Raw genomic sequence first — 21,021 nt, 5'->3', positions numbered from 1 at the left:
GTATAACAGAATCATAGGTTGGAAGGGACCTCTGGAGATCATCTGTTCAACCTCCCTGCTCAGGCAGGGACAACCAGAGTGCTTTGCTCCAGGAGCAGGTTTTTATATCTCCCCAGATCTCTCTCCAGCATGTCCATGTCTTTTTCGTACTGGGGAGCCCAGAACTGGACACTGCAGGTATGTCTTACCAGTGCAGAGCAGAGGGAAGGATCACCCTCTTTGATCTGCTGACAGCACTCCTCCAAATTCAGCCCAGGTAGCCACTGGCCTCTGCCATGAAGGTGAGCTTCTGGCTTGTGGTTAGCTTGTGTCCACCAGCGCCCCAAAGCCCATCTTTGCACACACAGCTGCTTTCTGGCTGGTTGGCCCCTGGCACATAGTGGTGGTGCATTGGACTGTTTGTCTTCAAGGCCCAGACCTGTCAGTTCGTTTGTGGAACCTCACAGGATTCCTGGCAGCCCAATTCCCCCGCCTGTTCAGGCCGTCTTCATGGCAGCACATGCACTGTGTGGAGCAGTCACTGCTCCCCGTGCTCTGTCAGCCACCAATTTGTTGAGGGTGCACTGGGACACAACACTTGGGTCACTAACTGAATGTTGTTGGACCCAGGAGCAAGCCCCCAGGTACACCACCAGTGACTTGCCTCCAGGTAGACTTTGTGCTACTGATCACAACCCTCAGGGCCTGGCCATTCAGCAGGTTTTTAGTCCGCCTCTCTGTCCCCTTACCTAAAGTGTACACTGTCATCTTCTATATGAGGATGTTATGGGACAAAGCATTAAAAGCCTTAATAAAGTTGAGGTAAACAACATCTACCTTGTGTCCACCACACCAGTGTCATCATTGTATAAGGCTATACATGGTTGGTCAAGCATGATATCCTCCTCATAAATCTATGATGTCTGCTTTGCATGGCCTTCTTGTCCTTCACCTACCTGGAAATGCTTTTCAGGATGATTTTTTCAACTAAGTTGCTTCAAGTGGGAAGTTCTGGGGCTGAACTGAAGAGAAGTTGACTTTTCTGTAGTTGCACATTTCCTTCCTGCACCTGGGGCGCAATAACCCCAAGCAGAGCTACAGGCTGGGAGAGGAATGGTTGGAGAGCTGCCAGGCAGAGAAGGACCTGGGAGTGATGGTGGATAGTCGGCTGAATATGAGCCAGCAGTGTGCTCAGGTGGCCAAGAAGGCCAACGGCATCCTGGCTTGCATAAGAAACAGTGTGGCCAGCAGGGCTAGGGAGGTGATCGTCCCCCTGTACTCAGCTCTGGTGAGGCCGCACCTCGAGTACTGTGTTCAGTTTTGGGCCCCTCGCTACAAGAAGGACATCGAGGTGCTTGAGCGGGTGCAGAGAAGGGCGACAAAGCTGGTGAGGGGCCTGGAGAACAAGTCCTACGAGGAGCGGCTGAGGGAGCTGGGCTTGTTCAGCCTGGAGAAGAGGAGGCTCAGGGGCGACCTTATCGCTCTTTATAGGTACCTCAAGGGAGGCTGTAGCGAGGTGGGGGTTGGCCTGTTCTCCCACGTGCCTGGTGACAGCACGAGGGGGAATGGGCTTAAGTTGAGCCAGGGGAGTTTTAGGTTAGATGTTAGGAAGAACTTCTTCACTGAAAGGGTTGTGAGGCACCGGAACAGGCTGCCCAGGGAAGTGGTGGAGTCACCATCCCTGGAGGTCTTTAAAAGACGTTTAGATGTAGAGCTTAGGGAAATGGTTTAGTGGGGACTGTTAGCGTTAGGTTAGAGGTTGGACTCGATGACCTTGAGGTCTCTTCCAACCTAGAAAATTCTGTGATTCTGTGATTCCTCTTGCTTTTTCTTCTGTAAGGAAGTTTATACTCATTATAGGGTTAAAGATTTCCATATAGTTATAGTAAACATATTGATATTTTACAGTTGTTAGTGTCCAAGGCAATTGGTTAATCCTGTAATAAATCATCCATTCATTTATTAACCTTCCATATAAATGATTTATAAGCATGCTCTTGATCTATTAAGTATCCATGTGTAATAAATGTAATAAAATGTAGTACTCCACAGTCACTAGAGGGGAAAAAAAGATTAGAGAACTATGCCAAAAGATCTTGCTCCTATTTACAGTGTTAGATTGTTTCTGTGATTAAATCTAACAATAAGAATAATAACCAGTAAAACATACATAGACTTATCAGTAGCTGTGAGTATGAATTTGTAAGGTTAATACCTTACAAAGGGTAGACATGACCTTTGTGCAGCACCTTTATGTGCAGTTATACAACATAAGTGCACTGATGTCCCATAGACAACTTTGTATGAGTGCAGAAATTAGATATTTATAGATTGGCCCTACAGCAATACACTTCACTCCATGTATATCTAATGTAGACATGTGAACAAATATAACCATCTGTTTTAGTCATTTTTGAACATCCATCATTATATCCTCCAGGACTTGTTAGTCTAATAACATTTTTCAAAAAACATGCCATAACTGTACTCATGTGAAAAAAAGATGTATCCCTAAATTCACTCTATTCTGAAATGCATAAACAACTGCATTTTGAAAAAACACAATTGTCTTGGGATATGTGAAGGGAAGTATGCTCATTTACTGATCTGGGTTCAAACTTGCTTTGAAAATAATTGGACTTCTTGCCATGAGACCACCTACACTTATTTGTACAAATAATCCAGTTAGAGGTTATAGTCTAATGCTGGATAATTTTTTACCCATGAAGCTGACAATCTAGGAACATTGCTTGTAATAAAGACTGATTCACTACTTGATTCACTTTTCAATATGATTTTTTTCTTCAACTACAGCTAAAATGATTTGTCAAATGCTTATTATAAATAGCCAATTATTTTAATAAGGTTCATTGGAAATGAAAGGAATTGTTGCCCTAAAGACATGCTTCTTCACTGTAAAATTAAATGATAAATTACTTAATGGCATGAAGGTTTCCATGCCAGTATATATATAAAATAATTAAATATGAAAAGTCTTTTTTATTTTATATAAAAAAACTTTTAAAGCACCAACTCTTAAAACTAATATGAAAGGTCCAGGGAATGTCATTCCAAAATTCTATTAGATTTAAATTACCTCAGCTGGAAAAACATTAAGTATACATTTAAACAGGTAAACAGAAGATCAGGAAGTGCTGGCATAATCCTGTGGTGGAAGTGTGACTGCATAGAGAAAATTTTTAATAACTTTTTAGCAGCTCCAACTGAAAGGTAAAAATTTTGCAAGACAGCAGTAGGAACATACTTCATTCATATTTTGTTGCATGATCAGAGCAGTTGTCAGTTTTTTTGTTTTGTTTTGTTTTGGTTTGGTTTGGTTTGGTTTGGTTTGGTTTGGTTTTGGGGGGATGTTTTTTTGATGTTTTTGTTTTTAACCTGTTTTACGGGGAATAGAGAAACATGAATAGAGAAGTATCTTGGGAATACAAATGAAATTAAATCCACAGATATTGGCAGAAATGCAACAAGATGTACTGTGGCAAAGATCCCTGTAGAGCCCTACCATATTTAGGAGCTGATAAAATTGTTTGAAGTCAATTGGTACTTTTATACTCACTTTAGAAGCTCCTACTTGACTTTTATGAACTTAATTCTTTGATCTTAGCATCCTTTTACATAGGGAGTTCTAAGAAAAAAACAAACAAACAAACAAACAAAAAAAAACAACTTTTGAGTATAAAAAATGTTGAAGTTAATATTTGCTCTCTTCCTGGAACACCTGTGTGCTTCATAAAATGTACCTAAACACATAAAATATTGTATCTGTTGATATTGGTGTGATGCATCATAAATGTTGCAGTATTCATAGAGATATCTGATGTATATTCTTATAAGTTGAGTAACAGTATTTTTCTATGCAACATGACAAAAATAATAGTATCCTGCAAAATATTCATTATGTCTTTTTCTTGATAGTCTTCTCATTCTTCTACAGTTCATCTTTAGCATTATGACAACTGTGGTTATAGTTACTTTTGTATAGAAATTCACTCATAAATGATTTTGAACTTTAAATTGAATTTGGAAAATTTTATTCATATGAGGGTAACAGAGGGAAAGTACCATTACAGAACATGAAGAAAGCTAGAAAAAGCTATATATATAAAATATATCTGTCTTAAAGTGTGATTTTACACATAGATGCTACCATTCATTCATTGATGCTGTAACAACATTACCATGAACAGAAGTGTAAATAATAGGTAGAATAGGTGCTAAATGAACTACAGGGGAAATAAATTATTCATGGTTAAAAACAGTAGTTTCTTAAAAACAAAGTTCTTACACTGCATTTTTTTAAATGTCATATTAAAAAAGGAAGGAAGGAAGGAAGGAAGGAAGGAAGGAAGGAAGGAAGGAAGGAAGGAAGGAAGGAAGGAAGGAAGGAAGGAAGGAAGGAAGGAAGGAAGGAAGGAAGGAAGGAAGGAAGGAAGGAAGGAAGGAAGGAAGGAAAGAGAGAAAGAGAAAGAAAGAAAGAAAGAAAGAGAAAGAGAGAAAGAGAGAAAGAGAGAAAGAGAGAAAGAGAGAAAGAGAGAAAGAGAGAAAGAGAGAAAGAGAGAAAGAAAGAAAGAAAGAAAGAAAGAAAGAAAGAAAGAAAGAAAGAAAGAAAGAAAGAAAGAAAGAAAGAAAGAAAATATCCTTTCATTTTCACTCTAACTGTGTTTTCCTTACAAATCAAAAAGAAGTCAGAGTTATAGCTAAATATTCCAATTTTCTTGAAACAGGTTGACCTAAAATTGTTTCAGAGACCTCTAACAGGGGAAATAACACTTGATTTTTTCCTAAGTAAGGAAAAGAATCAGTGTTTACAGGTGGCATAATGTCTTTTTTATCAAAGGTAGCATGTTATAAAGACACACTGAAAAAATGTGGAAATTCATCTAAAGCCTAACAGAATGTAAAATTGCTTTGAAAGGAAAGCATGAAAAGCAAGGCCATTATATTAGGAGAATGCTTAAGAGGCAGTTTCTGACAGAACCGTAGATGTTAACAATGAAACTCTTCCCAAAATTGTTTTTGTTATATGATGAGACCTTAATATACATTGTTGGTTACAAGTTTATCTCAAAGTTCCTTATATAGTCAAGCCAAAAATTCTGACATATCTAGACTTTATTTTTACTTCTTTGGCCTCCCTATGTGTGGTATCTCCTTTGAGTTCAGAACAAAACTTAGGTCTAAGCTTCTTACATGGCTTATTCTCTTTAGTAGAATGATATGATACTATATATTGTATATTATACTGGATAGTTCAGGAAAAATCCTAATTAGGAGATCTGTGATGGATTGTTCTGGAGGACATTTGCCATAATATGTCATATCAAATACTTGCAGGAGAAGGAAAACTGTAGGGATAACGTAATGTTTTGCCTTTAAGGGTGGGGAGCAAGAGGCTAGTATTTTTTTTGTTCTCAAGCATAATGGTGTTTTCTGCTCTTTTTGAAGATCAGATAATAAGGGTATCTGAACAGTGAATCACTTCAGTATGACATTACAGTTAAAGTTTCCTGCAGGTTATTTGGCACAGGGTTTTCAGAGCCTTCTGTGGTCAGGAAACTATCTTTCAGAAAGCAATCAAACCACTAAATTTTAACAGATGTCTGTTCTGTGATGAACATGGATTGAATACATCTAGTTCAGATTTAATACTGTGTATAAAATTCAGAAATTTCATGGGAAGGTACTCTATTTTTTTAAACGTGTAACTCAGGGTTGTACTTGTAATTTACTAGTGTTTGGTTTTGTATTATTCTCATTAAATCAAGCTATTGTTATAGTTGAAGATATAGTTCATTTTTTGTTTACAGCCAAACACTTCCTCAGAAACAGGTTAGAAACCTTACTGCTACAATTGACAATAAAACTGTTATTGTGGTATTAATTTCTTACTCTTCAGTATCTTTTGACCAAAAGTTAGAGGTGATCCAACCAAAGTTTTTGTTGATGCTCACTGAATCTTTAAGTACATCTTTTTTTTTTTTTCTTTTTTTTTAAGTTTCTAGCTTTATAGAAAAAAAAAAAAAAATGTACCTCTACAATTTAAGATTGGTTTAATAAACCACAGGAGCATGAGAAAAAACATTTAAGTGATATTTTTTGAGTGTAAATGTTTTACCAAAAGTTAAAAAATAACCAAACATATTTTTACCAAAAATAAAAAAATAGTTTACTACTTTTAAGTTAGACATGTTCTTTCTTTTGCGTGATTTAACTAAGCAGCTCTCTGTTAAGGTGGTCATAGTAAATTATTTTTTGAATCAGATTCTTTGCCAAACAAAACTGGTAGTATTTTATTCATTTCTATGCAGCTTCACCATGTAATACATCAAAAAAGTTGGCACTTGTAGAAATTATTACAAATCTGGAATAATAAGAAAGAGTACATAATACGACTTTCACAGTATTTGTTATGAAAATAGTAATGAGAAGTCTGAGTGTTTGAATCCTAAAATCCTAATGTTTAAACATCAAGCTACTACAAAGTTCTGCAAGCAAGATCATCCACTTTTTTTTTTTTTTTTTTTTTTGGTCTTATAGCACTTACGCATGTAATTAAGTCTTTCAAGACCAATATGCAAGAAACAAACCAAAAAATGTATATGGAGAATGCTTTTAAAAAATCTTTCAAGAGTCATCAAGTAACTCTAAGAAAAGCTCAGACTGAGGTCCAGGTAAAAGATAATTATTCCATACTGTGTTTCTCTACAAGTTTCCAAATGTAAATACATTTACATATACATTCTCAAACGTATTTACGTCTGGGAACTTGCAGAGAACAGTGTTATTTAGAAAAACTTTTATCTTGGAATAGAACTCAACCAGTGAAGTTTGTAATTTTTCTCTTTGTTATTAAGAAAAAAAAATAGGTTTGTTGGTTGGTTGGTTGGTTGGTTGGTTGGTTCTTTTAAGCTTCTCATATTGTAGCATGATCTTTATCATTTTATAGTTGTGGTTCTTCACAGAAGCCAGGTTATAGCAGAGGTTATATAATTGATCTTCTGTTTTCTATATATTAAATTGACTTCACAATGGAAAAAAAATTAGCAGTTTTACTGAGGCACAACTGGGCTATGCCCCCTAATGAATGCCCCCTAACAAGGACCAAGTTGGCTTCGTGTGGAAGCTTGAATCATGACACTGTAGCTAAGATGGGCCTTTTTTTTTTTTTTAATGAAACTAGAAGACTGATTAAAATACAAGTTTGATCCAAGATGAGCTGACATGTGATAGGGAAGCCAGAATAAGTATGAAATCAAAGAGTAAAGAAAGAATTTCTGTTGGCAGGAGGGAACTTCAGGAAGTCTGTACTGGAAGAGGTAGGCCTGGATCAAAAATAAGGGCTCAGGTGGCAGGAACTAGGATTTTGGGCTAGGAGATGGGAACATCAACTGGTGTGCATTTACAGCCAAGAAGCAAGCTGTGTTGGCAAAAACAACTGATCAAGCTTATTGGTCCCTTCACCACAAAAAGTCAGGTTGATTTCACGTAACTTGCAAAAGAACTCAAATTACTAGAAGTAATAGCTAAACATTTGATTATGTCAGTTACATGACTAAAATGCACATTTTCTTTGACTTTTTTTAGGAAAGCACATGTGGTTGTGTTTAGCAGTTAAAGTCCAAAATATGGAATATATATTTTTAGCTATGTTGGCTAGTACAATTTCTCTTTTTACTCATGTTTTATTAAATAGAGTTTGCTTATCCAGCAAATATAATGCAGCAAACAAGGATGAAAACCCAGAACTCTGCTGCATAGTGATTCTCCAAATCAATATGTAATAGAGTCAACCAGTCTCCTATTTGCCCAGTTTCTGACCACATAGTTCTGTTCAGGTTGGGTGGTGACTGTGCCTCAAATAGAAGCATGCATGATAGCTTTGTAGTTGTGGTTTGAGTCTAGGAAATGTAAATTTAATCATCTGCAGGATACAGAGAAACATGAATGTAGCCTTTACTTCCTAATCAACTGTCTTCAAGCTATTATTCAAGCAACAATCTGTTTTCAAAAAATGGTCGCTGTTTCTTTGTTCCTGCATCCTAGTCAATTTCAAAATCTGTCTTTAGAAGAGAAATCTTGGGGAAGGTTTTTTGTTTGTTTTGATATGATTTGTTTTTTGTTTGTTTGCTTTGCTTTTTAAGCTAACCTGGACACAATTTAGAAATATTGACTTTTCCCATGCTGGTGTTTGAGCCTCTTTAGGAGCCCATTTCACTCAGCATTTAGCAGACTTACTAGGTCCCTCCCCAAGGAACTGAATTCTGTGGTAGCAGCCAAGTATCTGTGTTTTAGTTACTAGAATGCATAACATAACTAAACTTTACTGTATGTAAAAAAAAAATGAACTAAACTTTAATGTATGGCCTGACTTTAAACCTAATCTCAATGAGTAAACTCATGAGTAAACTACAGTGATTTCACCTTGTGTGTGCTTAACTTGCACATAAAGCACACTCTGCTAGTGGAGGTAAATCAATTGCATTGTCAGTCAAGAATTTGTATCTGACAACATATAGACAGTTTGTTTAAAAGTCTGGAACAAAAAAAGTTTCTGGAGCAATTACTCCAGAAACTCAGGCCTTTAAAATTGCTATTTCAATCTCCTTAGGAAAATATATCAAAGTTTAAGAGGAAATATTTGTATTTCAGGAAAAAAGAAACACTTAAGCCAGTGTAAAGTTTAGTATCATAATTGGCACATCTAGCAATTTGAACAAAATCCAACTGCAGTTCTCAGAAACCACTTTTAATTAAGTATGCTACATCTGCACATTCAGTCAAATGAAATAATGAATGGTAAATTAAATAATTCTGTAGAACTTCAGCTCTTTTCTGGTTCAGTTTTCATGGTTCAGTTTACTATCTTTCCAGCTAAAGGTCTGTTCTTTTATCAAACACGATAGTAGAATGAGCTTGTCTTTCCTCATTTGTCAAATATGACATATTTGTTTGAACTGATGGGACTGAAGTTTCTCAAATTACTGAAATAAAATCATTGTAGGATCCAAGTAACAACTATAATAATAGAAGACTTCATTTTTCCACACTGATCATAGCTAATTGCTCCATAGGGATAGAATACGAAGATTGCTTCAAAAATATCTGATATCTAAGGTTCAATCTGTTTTCTACATCATTCACAGGCAAAATGAAATATGCTAGAAAGTTGTGCATTTTTCTATATATATTGCAATATGAATGACAAACTAGAAAGAAAATAAATATCTTGAGAAGGTATTATCTTTACATAGAAAAGCTTTTAAGAGGATAAATTACTACCTTTATTTCAGCAAGTAGAAGATAGTTCATATGTTCACTTAATGTTTTTCAGTTCACAGTGACCTTGGTATTTTTCTTCCATGAATATGTTAGCCTGTATTAAGATGATGAATAACCTGCTGAAAATGGAAGGTTAATGGGCTTTGCTTAAAAAGGCAAATAGGGAGCTGAAGTATCTTGTTAAATTTTATAAATACATATAAAGAATTTAATTTAGAACTGAGCAGGCCTGTTCTTTGGTCATTTCCCTTGGCAGGTTTTATTTCTAGCACACCACTCTGTTCCTTCTCTACTTCCTCTTTAATAGACAGAAATTCAGCTAAGAACCCCATGAATTTTTATTAGTGCAGTATGCGATATTTTTATAGGCAACAACTAGTACGACACGGGTGATTAAAAAGAAGCTCAGAGATCAGTAACCATCATTAATTTTAGAATAAAAGTCTGAAATTTTGCTAGTTCAAAGAAATGAAACTAGCCTCCACATTTAGCTGAAGGTCTGCCCCTGCATTTATGATCATAGCAACATGAAGGTTACCACAGAATCACCAAATTGCCGAGGGGGGAAGGGCCATCAGGAGCTCATCTGGTCCCACCCATGCTGCAGCAAGGCCACCCAGAGCAGGGTGCCTAGGCCCACGTTCAGGTGGTTTTTGGAGATCCCCAAGAAGGAAACCCCATAGCCTCTGGGCAGCCTGTGCTAGTGCTCAGCCACACGCACAGCATAGAAGTGTTCCTGGTGCTCAGGGGAACCTCCTGTGCTCCAGCTTGTGCCCACTGCCTCTTGTCCTGGCACTGGGCACTACTGACAAGAGCCTGGCTCCATTTTTGCACCCTCTCTTCAAGTACATTGATGAATTCCATTCCCTTTCACCTTCCCCAAACCCATAAGCTTCTCTAGGCTAAATAGTCCCAGTTCTCTCAGCCTTTCCATGCAGGAGACAGTTCCAGTCCCTTCATCACCTTGATGGCTCTTGAACGGACTTTCTCCAGTGTACTGCCTCCAAAATGTCTCTGTGCCTCTTGTACTGGGGGGCCCAATGTTGGACATAGTACTCCAGGTGACACTGTATGGCAGCTAAGTGCCACACAGTTCTCGTTCACTCTCCCCAGGTGGAATGGGGGAGGAAATCAGAAAAGTAAAAGTGTGAGAACTCATAGGCTGAGATGAAGACATTTTTCTAGGTAAATTAAAAGCTGCACATGCAAGCAAAGCAAAACAAGGAATTCATTCACTGCTTCCCATCAGCAGGCAGGTGTTCAGCTACTTCCAGGAAAGCAGGGCTCATCACATCACACCTAAGAGTTTCTTGGGAAGGCAAATGTCATCACTCTGAATGTACACACACATCCGTCTTTCTTTTCCACTGCTTTTACTGAGCATGTTGCTACATGGTAAGGGACATCCCTTTTGCTGCTGTATTGACTGTGTCCCCTCCGAGCTCCTTTGCACCCCCAGACTCCTCGCTGGTGGGGCAGCACGAGCAGCTGTGGAAAGGCCTTTGCCCTTCATGAGCACTGCTCTGTGACAACTAAAAGCATTGGTGTGTTATCAGCACTGTTTTCATCAAAAATACAAATTACAGCTTCATACAAGCCTCTACAAAGAAAATTAATGCTATCCCAGCTAAAAACCATCACATCCTTCTAACCCAGTATCATCTCTGAGAGCAAGGGCAGAAGAGGCAACAGCAAGAGCACATGAATTTGATGAGTTTTTGTGATCTTTCCTCTTCATACACACTCAGCATTCACAGGTCATTCGATCAGACAAGTTGAAAGGTACATCCCTGCTTTTTTAACATTTACAGACTACTTTCCATGGCTGCTAGAACATGACTGAGCTAGAATTTTTTATTTTATTTTATTTTTTTTAGCTTTTCTGATCAATGGGTGGTGTTTGCTGGTTGTCATGTGCTTTAGGTGATTGAATGGGAGACAGCTGAGTCTTCTCTGAATACTGCCATTACATTGTGCCTAGCAAGAAAAAAAGAATGTAAATTGTTTTTACAGGACAGCATGATACAGATGAAATGAGCTATTCTGCTGTAGTAATGGGGTGAATGAAAGCAAAGAAGGGGATGTGGATGATGAATGGCAGGAAACAGTAGTAGCTAAGATGGGGGCCTGCCACAAGCTAAACACTTTGCATTACTGCATTTTAAAAGTGTTCCATTACTATCTTCTGACTAAAAACTCAGACAAACAGCTTTTATTTAAAACTCTTTCATTAAAGTTGCATTCAGTTTGAGGTAGAATATGGAAGTTAATGTTAAACCTCAGCTTTAACACTTCCATGAAACTCCATATAAGAACTAAGACACCTCCCTGCTGGAAAGTTTCCAAGAAGATATGACTGTCTCTTATATATGAGAAATTGGTGAGAAATAACCATTTGCATCAATACTATGGATCTGTCTTTGATTTTTTCTTCATATTCTAAAATCATGCTTCCTCGTCAGAAGTAAGGCAAAGATTTGCTTGGGAAATTCCCATTATACATATATATGTGTGTGTGTGTTTGTGTGTGTGTGTATAAATTTATATTTAAAAATATAGGAAAAATCTTCATCTCGCATACCTTCACAGCAAAATATGAATAGACCATCACTTCATGAAAAGAAATAGCTCACAAAATGTTTTAAATATATTGCTTGAAAAAGGTGCCTTCTCACCATAGTTTGGGCATTGTGATGCCCATTGAATAATGTGTCATTATTCAAATTACGGTTTAGTGTAAAATAAGCAAGTAGTTGTAAGGCAACCATATCAATTATTTGTTTAAAATGCATTGTTCCTGCATTCAGATACCTGTACTGCTCTTGTGCTTTGGGTCATATGTAATCTATTTCATTTCTTGGTAATGTACATTAAGGAAATCACTAGAATCTGTACAAATTTACATATGTGCAGAACATCAATTAATTACACTGCTGTACATAATAAATATTATAAACTTTTAAAATCGTACAGGATTTCTTTATCTGCTTTCAGATAAAGAAATGCTTGCAGTAGCTTTTCTTCCTGAATTTCTTATATCTGGAACCACAAAGGCAGAAAGTTTAATTTTGCCATAAAATCACCCTTAAAAAAAAGGATATGTCCATGGAGCATTCTAGTAAAAACAGATTTTGATTTTACCAACTTGCATCTCACTAAAATAGCACATATACCAGTCTGGGTATGTGGAACAAATGTTCAAAGAGTTCAAAAGTTGGGAGGGGGCAGGAGGAAGGGGGCAGAATGACTAAGTGAAGAAGCTCAAAAGCTTGTACATTTCTATCTTCGTGTATTGTGCACTAAAAAAAAAATAGTATTGGTACATACAGTAGCCCAGCTTAATTCATTCTACAAGAGTACTTGAAAGAGTCACTTGTTTCATTTGTAGCAAATCTTCCAACCTGACAGATATTCAGCTTTTAAAGTTGCAGAAAAGACTGGAGATAAAGACTTACCCATAGGCATCACAAAATTCATATCTATGGAAGACTTGTGTATTAAACCACTATGTTTTTTTTTTTGTACTTAGATTTCTAGTAAACATACGATGTCAAATGAAACTACAAAAGCTACGCATTCAACTACCAGAAATCAAGCAACTTTGTTGACAAAGCTGCATTCTGCCTCCTCTGCATAAGTCTTATCACATTGGACTTAGGAAGTGGCATAGGATCCTCTTTAGTTTGTATATGCCAGTCCAAACCAGTTTTACATTTTGGAGACAGAAACAGATTCAACAGGACAGTATTAGTTCAATTCATAGGCCATTTGGCCCATCAGCTAATGCTTCTAATTTATCTCTGTTAAGTATCTTCTTATTTTAATATATTTCTGTGCTATACACCTGTTCACTTTATTATCAGCTGCATCCAAAATGAACATGTACTTAAGCAAAAGTGAAGTGGAATTACATCACAAACTAAAGATTGCTTTCTTGTTTGCTGTTTACATTGTCTAATGCAACCAATTAATTATATGCATTGATACAGTTCTTTGAGACAATACTGTATAAAATCCATATGTTTTCAGTCTATATAGATTAAAGATAAACATACAGAGAATTCTAACTATGAGATATCATTATCTTTCATGTGTCTATTTGTGATGACTGAAAAAATAATATTGCACTTTAGAAAAAGAACCCGATATTATATTTGAAACTTACCACATTGAAAAACACAGAGGACTATTCTTGCAGAATTTGATACATACCAAAAAAAAAGGAAATTCAGATGAAATTGATCATGCTTCTATCTTGAATTTCATAAAATTTTCAAGCTTCTAGATCAAGCCATTAGTTTCAATTTGCTCACTAAGGCATGCACAGAAGGGAAATTTTTTGACAATTAAACAACCTTGTCAATTAGATGTTTAATGAATTAAGATTAACTGAGAGACATTCTCAAATGGCATCTGTTGATAAGGAAGGAGATGCATTTCTTGAAGTTGCAAGTGTCACTAATGAGTACTCTGTTAAGACTAATTGAATTTGCGTACTTAAGGCCAAGCTGTGACTTGTAGCTCTGATGTCCTCTAGAAGCTATAATGCAAATCACTGAGCAAAAAATTCAATTCTGCTGTGTGATGGGACAGAGTAAAACTTCTGTAGGTATATGAAACTAGCAAAATTTATGAGAGACTGCTTTGATTTTTTTCCTGAAACTTGCCCTGTTTAATCATATACTTTTTCTGGGCAAAAGAATAAATGTATGTCTTACAATGTTGGTGTATAAATACCTTGTGATTTACTGCTTTAAAATATGTGTTTATTGCTTTTATTTTATTTATTTATTTATTTATTTATTGCTAATCCTGATGTTATCTTGTATGCTTCCTGCAGATATAAATGAATGTGAAGCTGAACCCTGCAAGAATGGTGGAATCTGTACAGATCTTGTTGCCAACTATTCCTGTGAATGTCCAGGTGAATTTATGGGGAGAAACTGCCAACAGAGTAAGTATTGCCATAGGTTTACATCTCTTTTTCAAAAAAAAAAATGTTATTATTTTCTTTGACAGAAACAACTACAGAATACTGTAGAAATATTTAACTAGTCTACAAATACATAGTGCTTAAAAGAATCATGTTATTCTTTTCTGAATGGGGGAAATTTAAAGATCAAATCAGCCGGGCATTGAAGTAAAGTATCAGATATGATGGAAACATTTGCGTGGTAAAATTATTAAGTAAGAGTGAAATGAAAACGTGTCTGTAGTGTAAAGAAAAATATAAAAACTGATTCACACTAAGGGTTCAATCTATCCAAGTATCATATCTTCAACAGTAGTTATTAGCAAATACCAACAACTGTAAGAGCAGGGCATAGAAATACAATACTTCTGATGTGTCTGCATCATCTGACTGTTTTCAGCTCAGGGCAATTCCTGAGCCTAAGCCTGGGCCTGCTCAATTGATTTGGTACCTGGAAGAATGGCCCTCAGAGGCTTGTTCTCCAAGCATTTATTTAACCTCTTTTGAATTCACCTAAAAACCCATAATACCCTGTGGCAAGGTGTACCACGGATTGTCTACCCATTCTGTGGAAGGAAAACGACTGCTTTTGTTGTTGTTTTTTGACTCTGGCTCTTGTTTTAATTGAGGATCATGCATAAAACAACTGTAAGGCAAGCAAGGTAGAGACCTGAAGGGAAGATAAAAGTAGCCAGGTGGGAGATGGACCACTGGTTTACAGAGAATTCACTAGTGGAGTTAATCTAGGAGCTGTCCTGGGAAGAGCTGCCTGTGCTTTTATGAATAACGTTGATTATGAGCTCACTATAAAGATCCAATTCTGAAAGTCTGGGTAATTCTAAAAACCAAAATAAGATCAGACAGATTTTATAAAGATTATAAAGAGTTAAGGTACAAGTAATATCTTACTTAAATCAGTATTTATAGAATACTTTTATGTTTTATAAATACGTTTTATAAAAACATAGATATTAAAATACTCCAGTTATACCATTTTTATTGATCTATATTCATATATATTCAGTATATTCATATGTACATTATTCAGCTCAGTGTATGAAGAGCTGTAAATAAATAACAAACTATTAACAATGGGAATAATGTTTGTATTGACTGGAGATCTCTGAACTACCCTTGTTCAGGAAACTAACCATATTCTTCTACTTCTTTGGCATAGTTCACAAACTTTTAGTACTCATATGCTTTTGAGCTAGCTTCAGCACAGGTAGCATTAAATCGGTAACTCTCCTTTTTTATGCCAGCAATATTATTCTGCAGTATAGCAGTTCCTATAGATGGTGTCGTAAATATCCACTTTTTTCATGAGAAGTTTAGTTATGCCATTACACCTAATTATGTAATTACAGGTAGTAATTACACATTCTAATTACACCATTAGAGTATTACACATATTTACAGTAATCATACAATTAAATACTGTTACACTAATTATGTAAATGACTGATTGCTGTCTCAGAATTACCTCAAAAAGCTCAAGAATTGCTAATCCACATCACAGAATATGTAACGTATCCTAGACAGAGAAGAAAAAATAGAGAAACATACCATGCAGTCAGCTTTCTTGTCATTGCAAGCCTATTCTCTAGGATGCATTTTAAATAGTACAATAGATTGTATATCCTAAATACCAATGCTTTGTAATACTGACCTGTTATATTACTCATCACCTTGCAGTAGTTTGACGTTATTCCTAGTGCTTCAACTAAATTTTTTGTCATTCTATTATTCTTTTAAATCCACAACATTTCTCTTAGCTAGTCTCTTAATTCCCTTCTGTTTTGGTTGATGTGTAGCACTCTTCAGATGTGAGACAATGGTTATATTACAACCAGATTCTGTGAGTGCCATGGTACACTCACCCCAAATCTTTCTGACTAATCACAAAAGCCTCCCCTAACAGCTAGTGCCGCTGAAGTACGAGGGAAAGGCTTGGTTGGACCTGAGTGCTGCCATAGCACTAAAATCTGCGATGAGCTTGAAAGCATGAACTATATTTGGACCACCTTGACCCTGTGACATATCCTGTGTCTCCTTCTGGAGAGGATTTGGTTTGGAGTTGGTTTCTAGGTGCTTAGCCATGGAGTAAAGTTCTCAGAAGACAAGAAGGTATCACCTGGCAAGCTGATGTCCTTCACACTCCAATAGTGCTTCTGCTTCTCTGTGGCCTTTTTTAGTTTTTATTTACCTGTCCTTCTGATTATAAAGTGCTGGTCTGACCTCTCAGGTTGTTTGTTGTTTTTTGTTTGTTTGTTTGTTGTTTTGTTTTTGATTTTTTTTTTTTTTTGCTTTGTTTCTGGAGAGGTTTAAATTCAGTTTTCATTCTTCTCTATTAGCTATTGCTGTCTTTAGCCATTCAGTCATAAGTGATGTTAAAAACAGCTTTTTCTCATTGCTGCAAAGCACAGGAGGAGGCACAATCAGTGATGTGGAATACAAGAGCACCTATGGCTTCAAAAATATTCAATTGTTCAGGAATGAGCTTATCAGCCTGTTAGAGAACCTTTACTGAGCATCTGGTATTTACAAAGTTTGCCTGTAAATGTCTAGTAACCACAGAACAGAAAGATAGAACCTTTCTGCATCCTCTGGAGGTAAAAGCTAAATACTATTAATTGCACGTTACTTTCCAGATTTCTTAAGGCCTCAGCATGTTCATTGTTACGGCTGCATCTCCTTCTGTTCTTGTAGTCTCTGAACCTATTTCTTGCTTCTGTGCTGACTGCAGGCTATCAATGATGATTACCTCCTTTACAGTTTTCCTTATTCTTGTGCCTTTGTAAATAACTACTAGTTCCAAGACAGATTATCCTGGGCCTGAATATTTTACTTTCTGGATCACAAAATTCTCTTGCAGGCAACAGGGAGCCACTTTCATTGATGTCAGACTGTTTGCATTATTTAGTATGACTCTGTACTGTTTAAATCTCCCATGAGCAACATGGATTGTGAATTGCAATAATTTGTGAGTAGTTCTACAGGTAATTTTGTGTTCAGTTTTTATCTAGGAGACGGTACTTCTAAGGTGGACACATCACAATTTCACCATTGTACTTTTGGAGTTATATTTTCCTGATTGCCAAGCATTACTGCCATTAAAACACGTGGCAATTTTTCTCATGCTTTTTCTTTAAAGATATAGATTAAATTAGTCACTATAAATATTTGTGACGTATGCTGTAGATCCTTCACCTCCTTTTCTATGTATTCAACATGCCCATGTGTAGGAAGACTAAATTCAAATGAAGTGCTCCAATTTAATTTATATAACATGTCACAAAACCTGCTCAGCAGTGTACCTTCACAACATTTTCCTGTGTTTTATGTTTTAGTACACTGATGTTAATATTACACTCAATCATCTTCTGCATTAATCTCCATGGAAATAAAAGTAACAATTTTTTATTTAAATGAAAATGTACCTTTTTTCAGTGTCTTCCATACTGAAAAATTACCTAAACACCTGGCAAATCCAGACAGAAAGAAGCTTTCAAGACTTCTGCTTGCATGCAGCCTTACACTCCTAGACTAGATGACCTTGGATAATTTCTAGATGACCTATACTTTATGACTTTCAACTGAATCAAGATTTCCTGTTGCTCTCTTATCCAATTCATTAAATAGGCAAGCTCTTTTAATTACTTTTTAATTCCAGAAATTTCTAAGCAGATTTTCAATACTTAGAAGGAAATGGAACAAAAATATTCTACCCTGTTTTTTATTGCATCATACTGCAAAGTAGCAATTCCATGAAAACTGACATAAACCAGCCAGGCTGCTGCCTAAAGCAGCCTTGCTTCACTGCTTCTTTGCCTGTCTTGCTTCTTTCATGGCTGCTTTTTCTGAGCTGCCATGTTATCTGTTTGCGTTGTTGTCCCAGCAAAAACTGACCCAGGAAATTTGAAAAGGTAATTAATGAATAAGAGCAATTCCTTAATCAGATGAACTGCATGGCCCCACAAACACTAAACTAGTACAAAGGCATGTCATAGGTCAGAGCCTGAGCATAAAATCAAGACTTAAAACCAGCTGAAAATATTCATCAGCCTAATCAAAAGAATACATATTTTAGTTCATGTTTAAGGCAAAGACAAGAATGCATTGTAGTTCTTGTATTTCTCTTATTTCTCTTCAAAGTTCATATTTGTAGGCTAGAATTTTCAGCTCGTTTGCCAAGGATACTACAAAAATAAATAAATAAATAATTGGTAAATATATCTATTCCTGTTTGTCATTATTTGGATAAGTTCAGGACTTGGTGTGTGGAAAAATTAAGGAGATTATATGTGTTTGTGTACGTGTGGACATGCGTTACCCTTAGAAAAAACAATCTACTTTTTAAATTGTATGCAAGGTGGATAACTTATCATTCATACAATGTCCTTGCTAGTTTAGGGAATAATGTGTGGTTAGTCTTACAAAAATGTAAGAATGGAAGAATTTCTGTGCCTAAAAGAACTGTTTCAATTTAATATAAAATTAACACTAGTACTTGATTTATGTCCTCCTAGGATTACGTAAAGATCTTTTAAAAGAAACATATTAGAAATACATTTTGAAGCTGCAAAGGGAAAACTTTCACCTGTTAAATGTGATTTTAGCCCATGTAATTCAACTCAGTCTAGGTATTTCTTCATGTCCTATTTTGAACTTTTTACTATTTATGAACAAAATCAGGAACTATTTAAGAGGTTAAATACGTGCTGAAAGACAGGCTAAATGCATCAGAAGTAAGGGTGGTGCTTTTTATTCTTAACTATGTCAGTTTATCATGGATGGAACACAATTTCTGTATTTGCGTTGCACAAAAACCCTCTTGAATCTCTGGCTGAAACTAATGAGGTTTGCTGAGGCTGGGAATACGGTCTAGCTGGCGTTTCTGTATAGTATATTGGTATGAAAGTGCAGAGAGGCAGAAAAAGTTATAGAAATGACAGAAAGCATTGTTGAAAATGAAATGTTCTCCCAGGCATTTCAATGACCTAGTGAGAAATATTAATCAATCCTTTTAACACATCTAATATTGAGTCTTCAAACAACAAAGCAAGGGCTGGCCCTTCTGCTGCTCTTTGTCCAGACATCTCATATAAGATGCAGAGGTGTGCAAAATTAGGCTCAGCAGATCAGAATGGTAGTTCTTCCTTTCAGCACAATGGGAAAATGAGACTGAACTCTCAGTATTTGATATTGAAATAAAATACTCATCCCTATGCCTCTGGGTGCATTTTCGTCTTGCTGCCGTTGTACTACACAGCAATGTCCCACTTTGAAAATTCATTTCTTAATATCTAATTTTGATTAGGCAGTAGCAGACACAATCTTTTCTCAGACACCCAACAGAAACTCATTGTAAGATATTCAGACAATCCCTTCGGACCCAACAGGTGTATTTTACCCATTTAATCATCTCCTTGCTACATGAGTCACATAGTGCAGTACAAGCTTTTGGGCCATGTCAAAAACTCGTCAACCCCATTTTCAGGCAGCTACAGCTTGACTTTGTGACATCTCATTTTAGCTTGAACCAACTTGCTGTGGAGACTTTATCGCCACATTTCCTTACTTAAATCTGCTGATCTGCTTTGGTCAGGCGTTATGTATTTCCTGACTCCTGGGGACACACAGTTACCCTCTGTAAGGAAGTAGGAAGGTTGCTCTGGGGTTCCTTCTCCTACCTGTCTTCGACCTGTCTGCTTCTACAGCCTAAGGGGGAGATGCTACTACCCTTTTCTGTAATGTTCTGTATTACTGACATTCACAAAAAGTAGGGAAGATAAAATACTTATGAAAATATCCTCTGTTCTTGTGTAGGAGGAACTTTTATGTGCATTTTTATGTGTGGCAAAGTCTATGCGAATGTGTATTTCAGCATTTCTAAGCCTTAAAAGTAAAATTGCAGCATAACATTATTTTCAAAGTAGCCTTTATAGGCTACTTAAGTCCCTGGTCAATAATGTACATTCTACTTTTACCCAAGTGAAATAATTTGCAGGTATGGAATTGGTACAGTAAAAGGAAATAAAAGCCAGAAGAAGCAAGTTATTATGACCAAAAAAATAATTCCTTAAATTTGTATAAAAACGCCTTCATTAACAGCACCAATGATTATAAATATATGGAAAGAACAATTCATAGCTGCAGTGGGCTCAACAAAGTTCCCAACAGCCACATCACAGAACCGTTTTAGCTGTTTCAGGTACAAGCTCAGTAGGAAAAAATACCTTATTTCAAGGCTTATTATTTATAATGCATAAGTGATTTATTCCAAAATTGATTCATCATGGAGGGTGGCTTGAGATCTGAGTCAGACTGATATGGTATGTTGCTCCCCCTTGGTGGACACAGAAGTGAGCAATGAGAGTAAATCATTTTTAGAGCCATGCAAACCCTCATAATGAAACTGCTTTGAGGTTTACAATGGTTAATGTATGGGACACAAGGCTGGATACAAGCGAATATCATATAAACTTGGCAAAAGTTGGAAGCTTTTAAGTTGTTTCATGTTCTGGAGATTCATTTGGACTTCAAATTTCAACCAAGCTGTGAAAGATGAAAATCCACATTAACTGAAGAGAAACCAGAACAAAACATGGGTACACGAGCCCTAAATGAAATAAAATCTCCAGGCTCAGCACAGCTCCCACCTGCAGTTTTCAGAAGGAGAAGGAAATGTAATATGCTCAGTGATCAACTTCCCACTGAGGCAAGATTCACAGCTCCTGCTGCTTTGGACAGACAGAGAGTCCAGCAAA

The 21,021-nt window shown here is 36.4% G+C and overlaps 1 protein-coding gene across 1 annotated transcript in view; it reads left to right on the top strand.

The window, feature by feature from the left end:
- EDIL3 (EGF like repeats and discoidin domains 3) overlaps positions 1-21,021 on the top strand; it is a 264,656-nt gene that overhangs the window by 148,754 nt on the left and 94,881 nt on the right. Inside the window, exon 5 of the mRNA XM_082782474.1 lies at positions 14,120-14,233. Within this exon, the coding sequence (XP_082638600.1) occupies positions 14,120-14,233 (114 nt within the window). The remainder of the gene's footprint in view (positions 1-14,119; positions 14,234-21,021) is intronic.

Source organism: Aythya marila, assembly GCF_965140915.1.
Source record: "Aythya marila genome assembly, chromosome: Z".
Lineage (NCBI taxonomy): Eukaryota > Metazoa > Chordata > Aves > Anseriformes > Anatidae > Aythya > Aythya marila.
The sequence above is the reverse complement of the archived record's forward strand: the minus strand, read 5'-3'. Positions and strand labels throughout refer to the sequence as shown.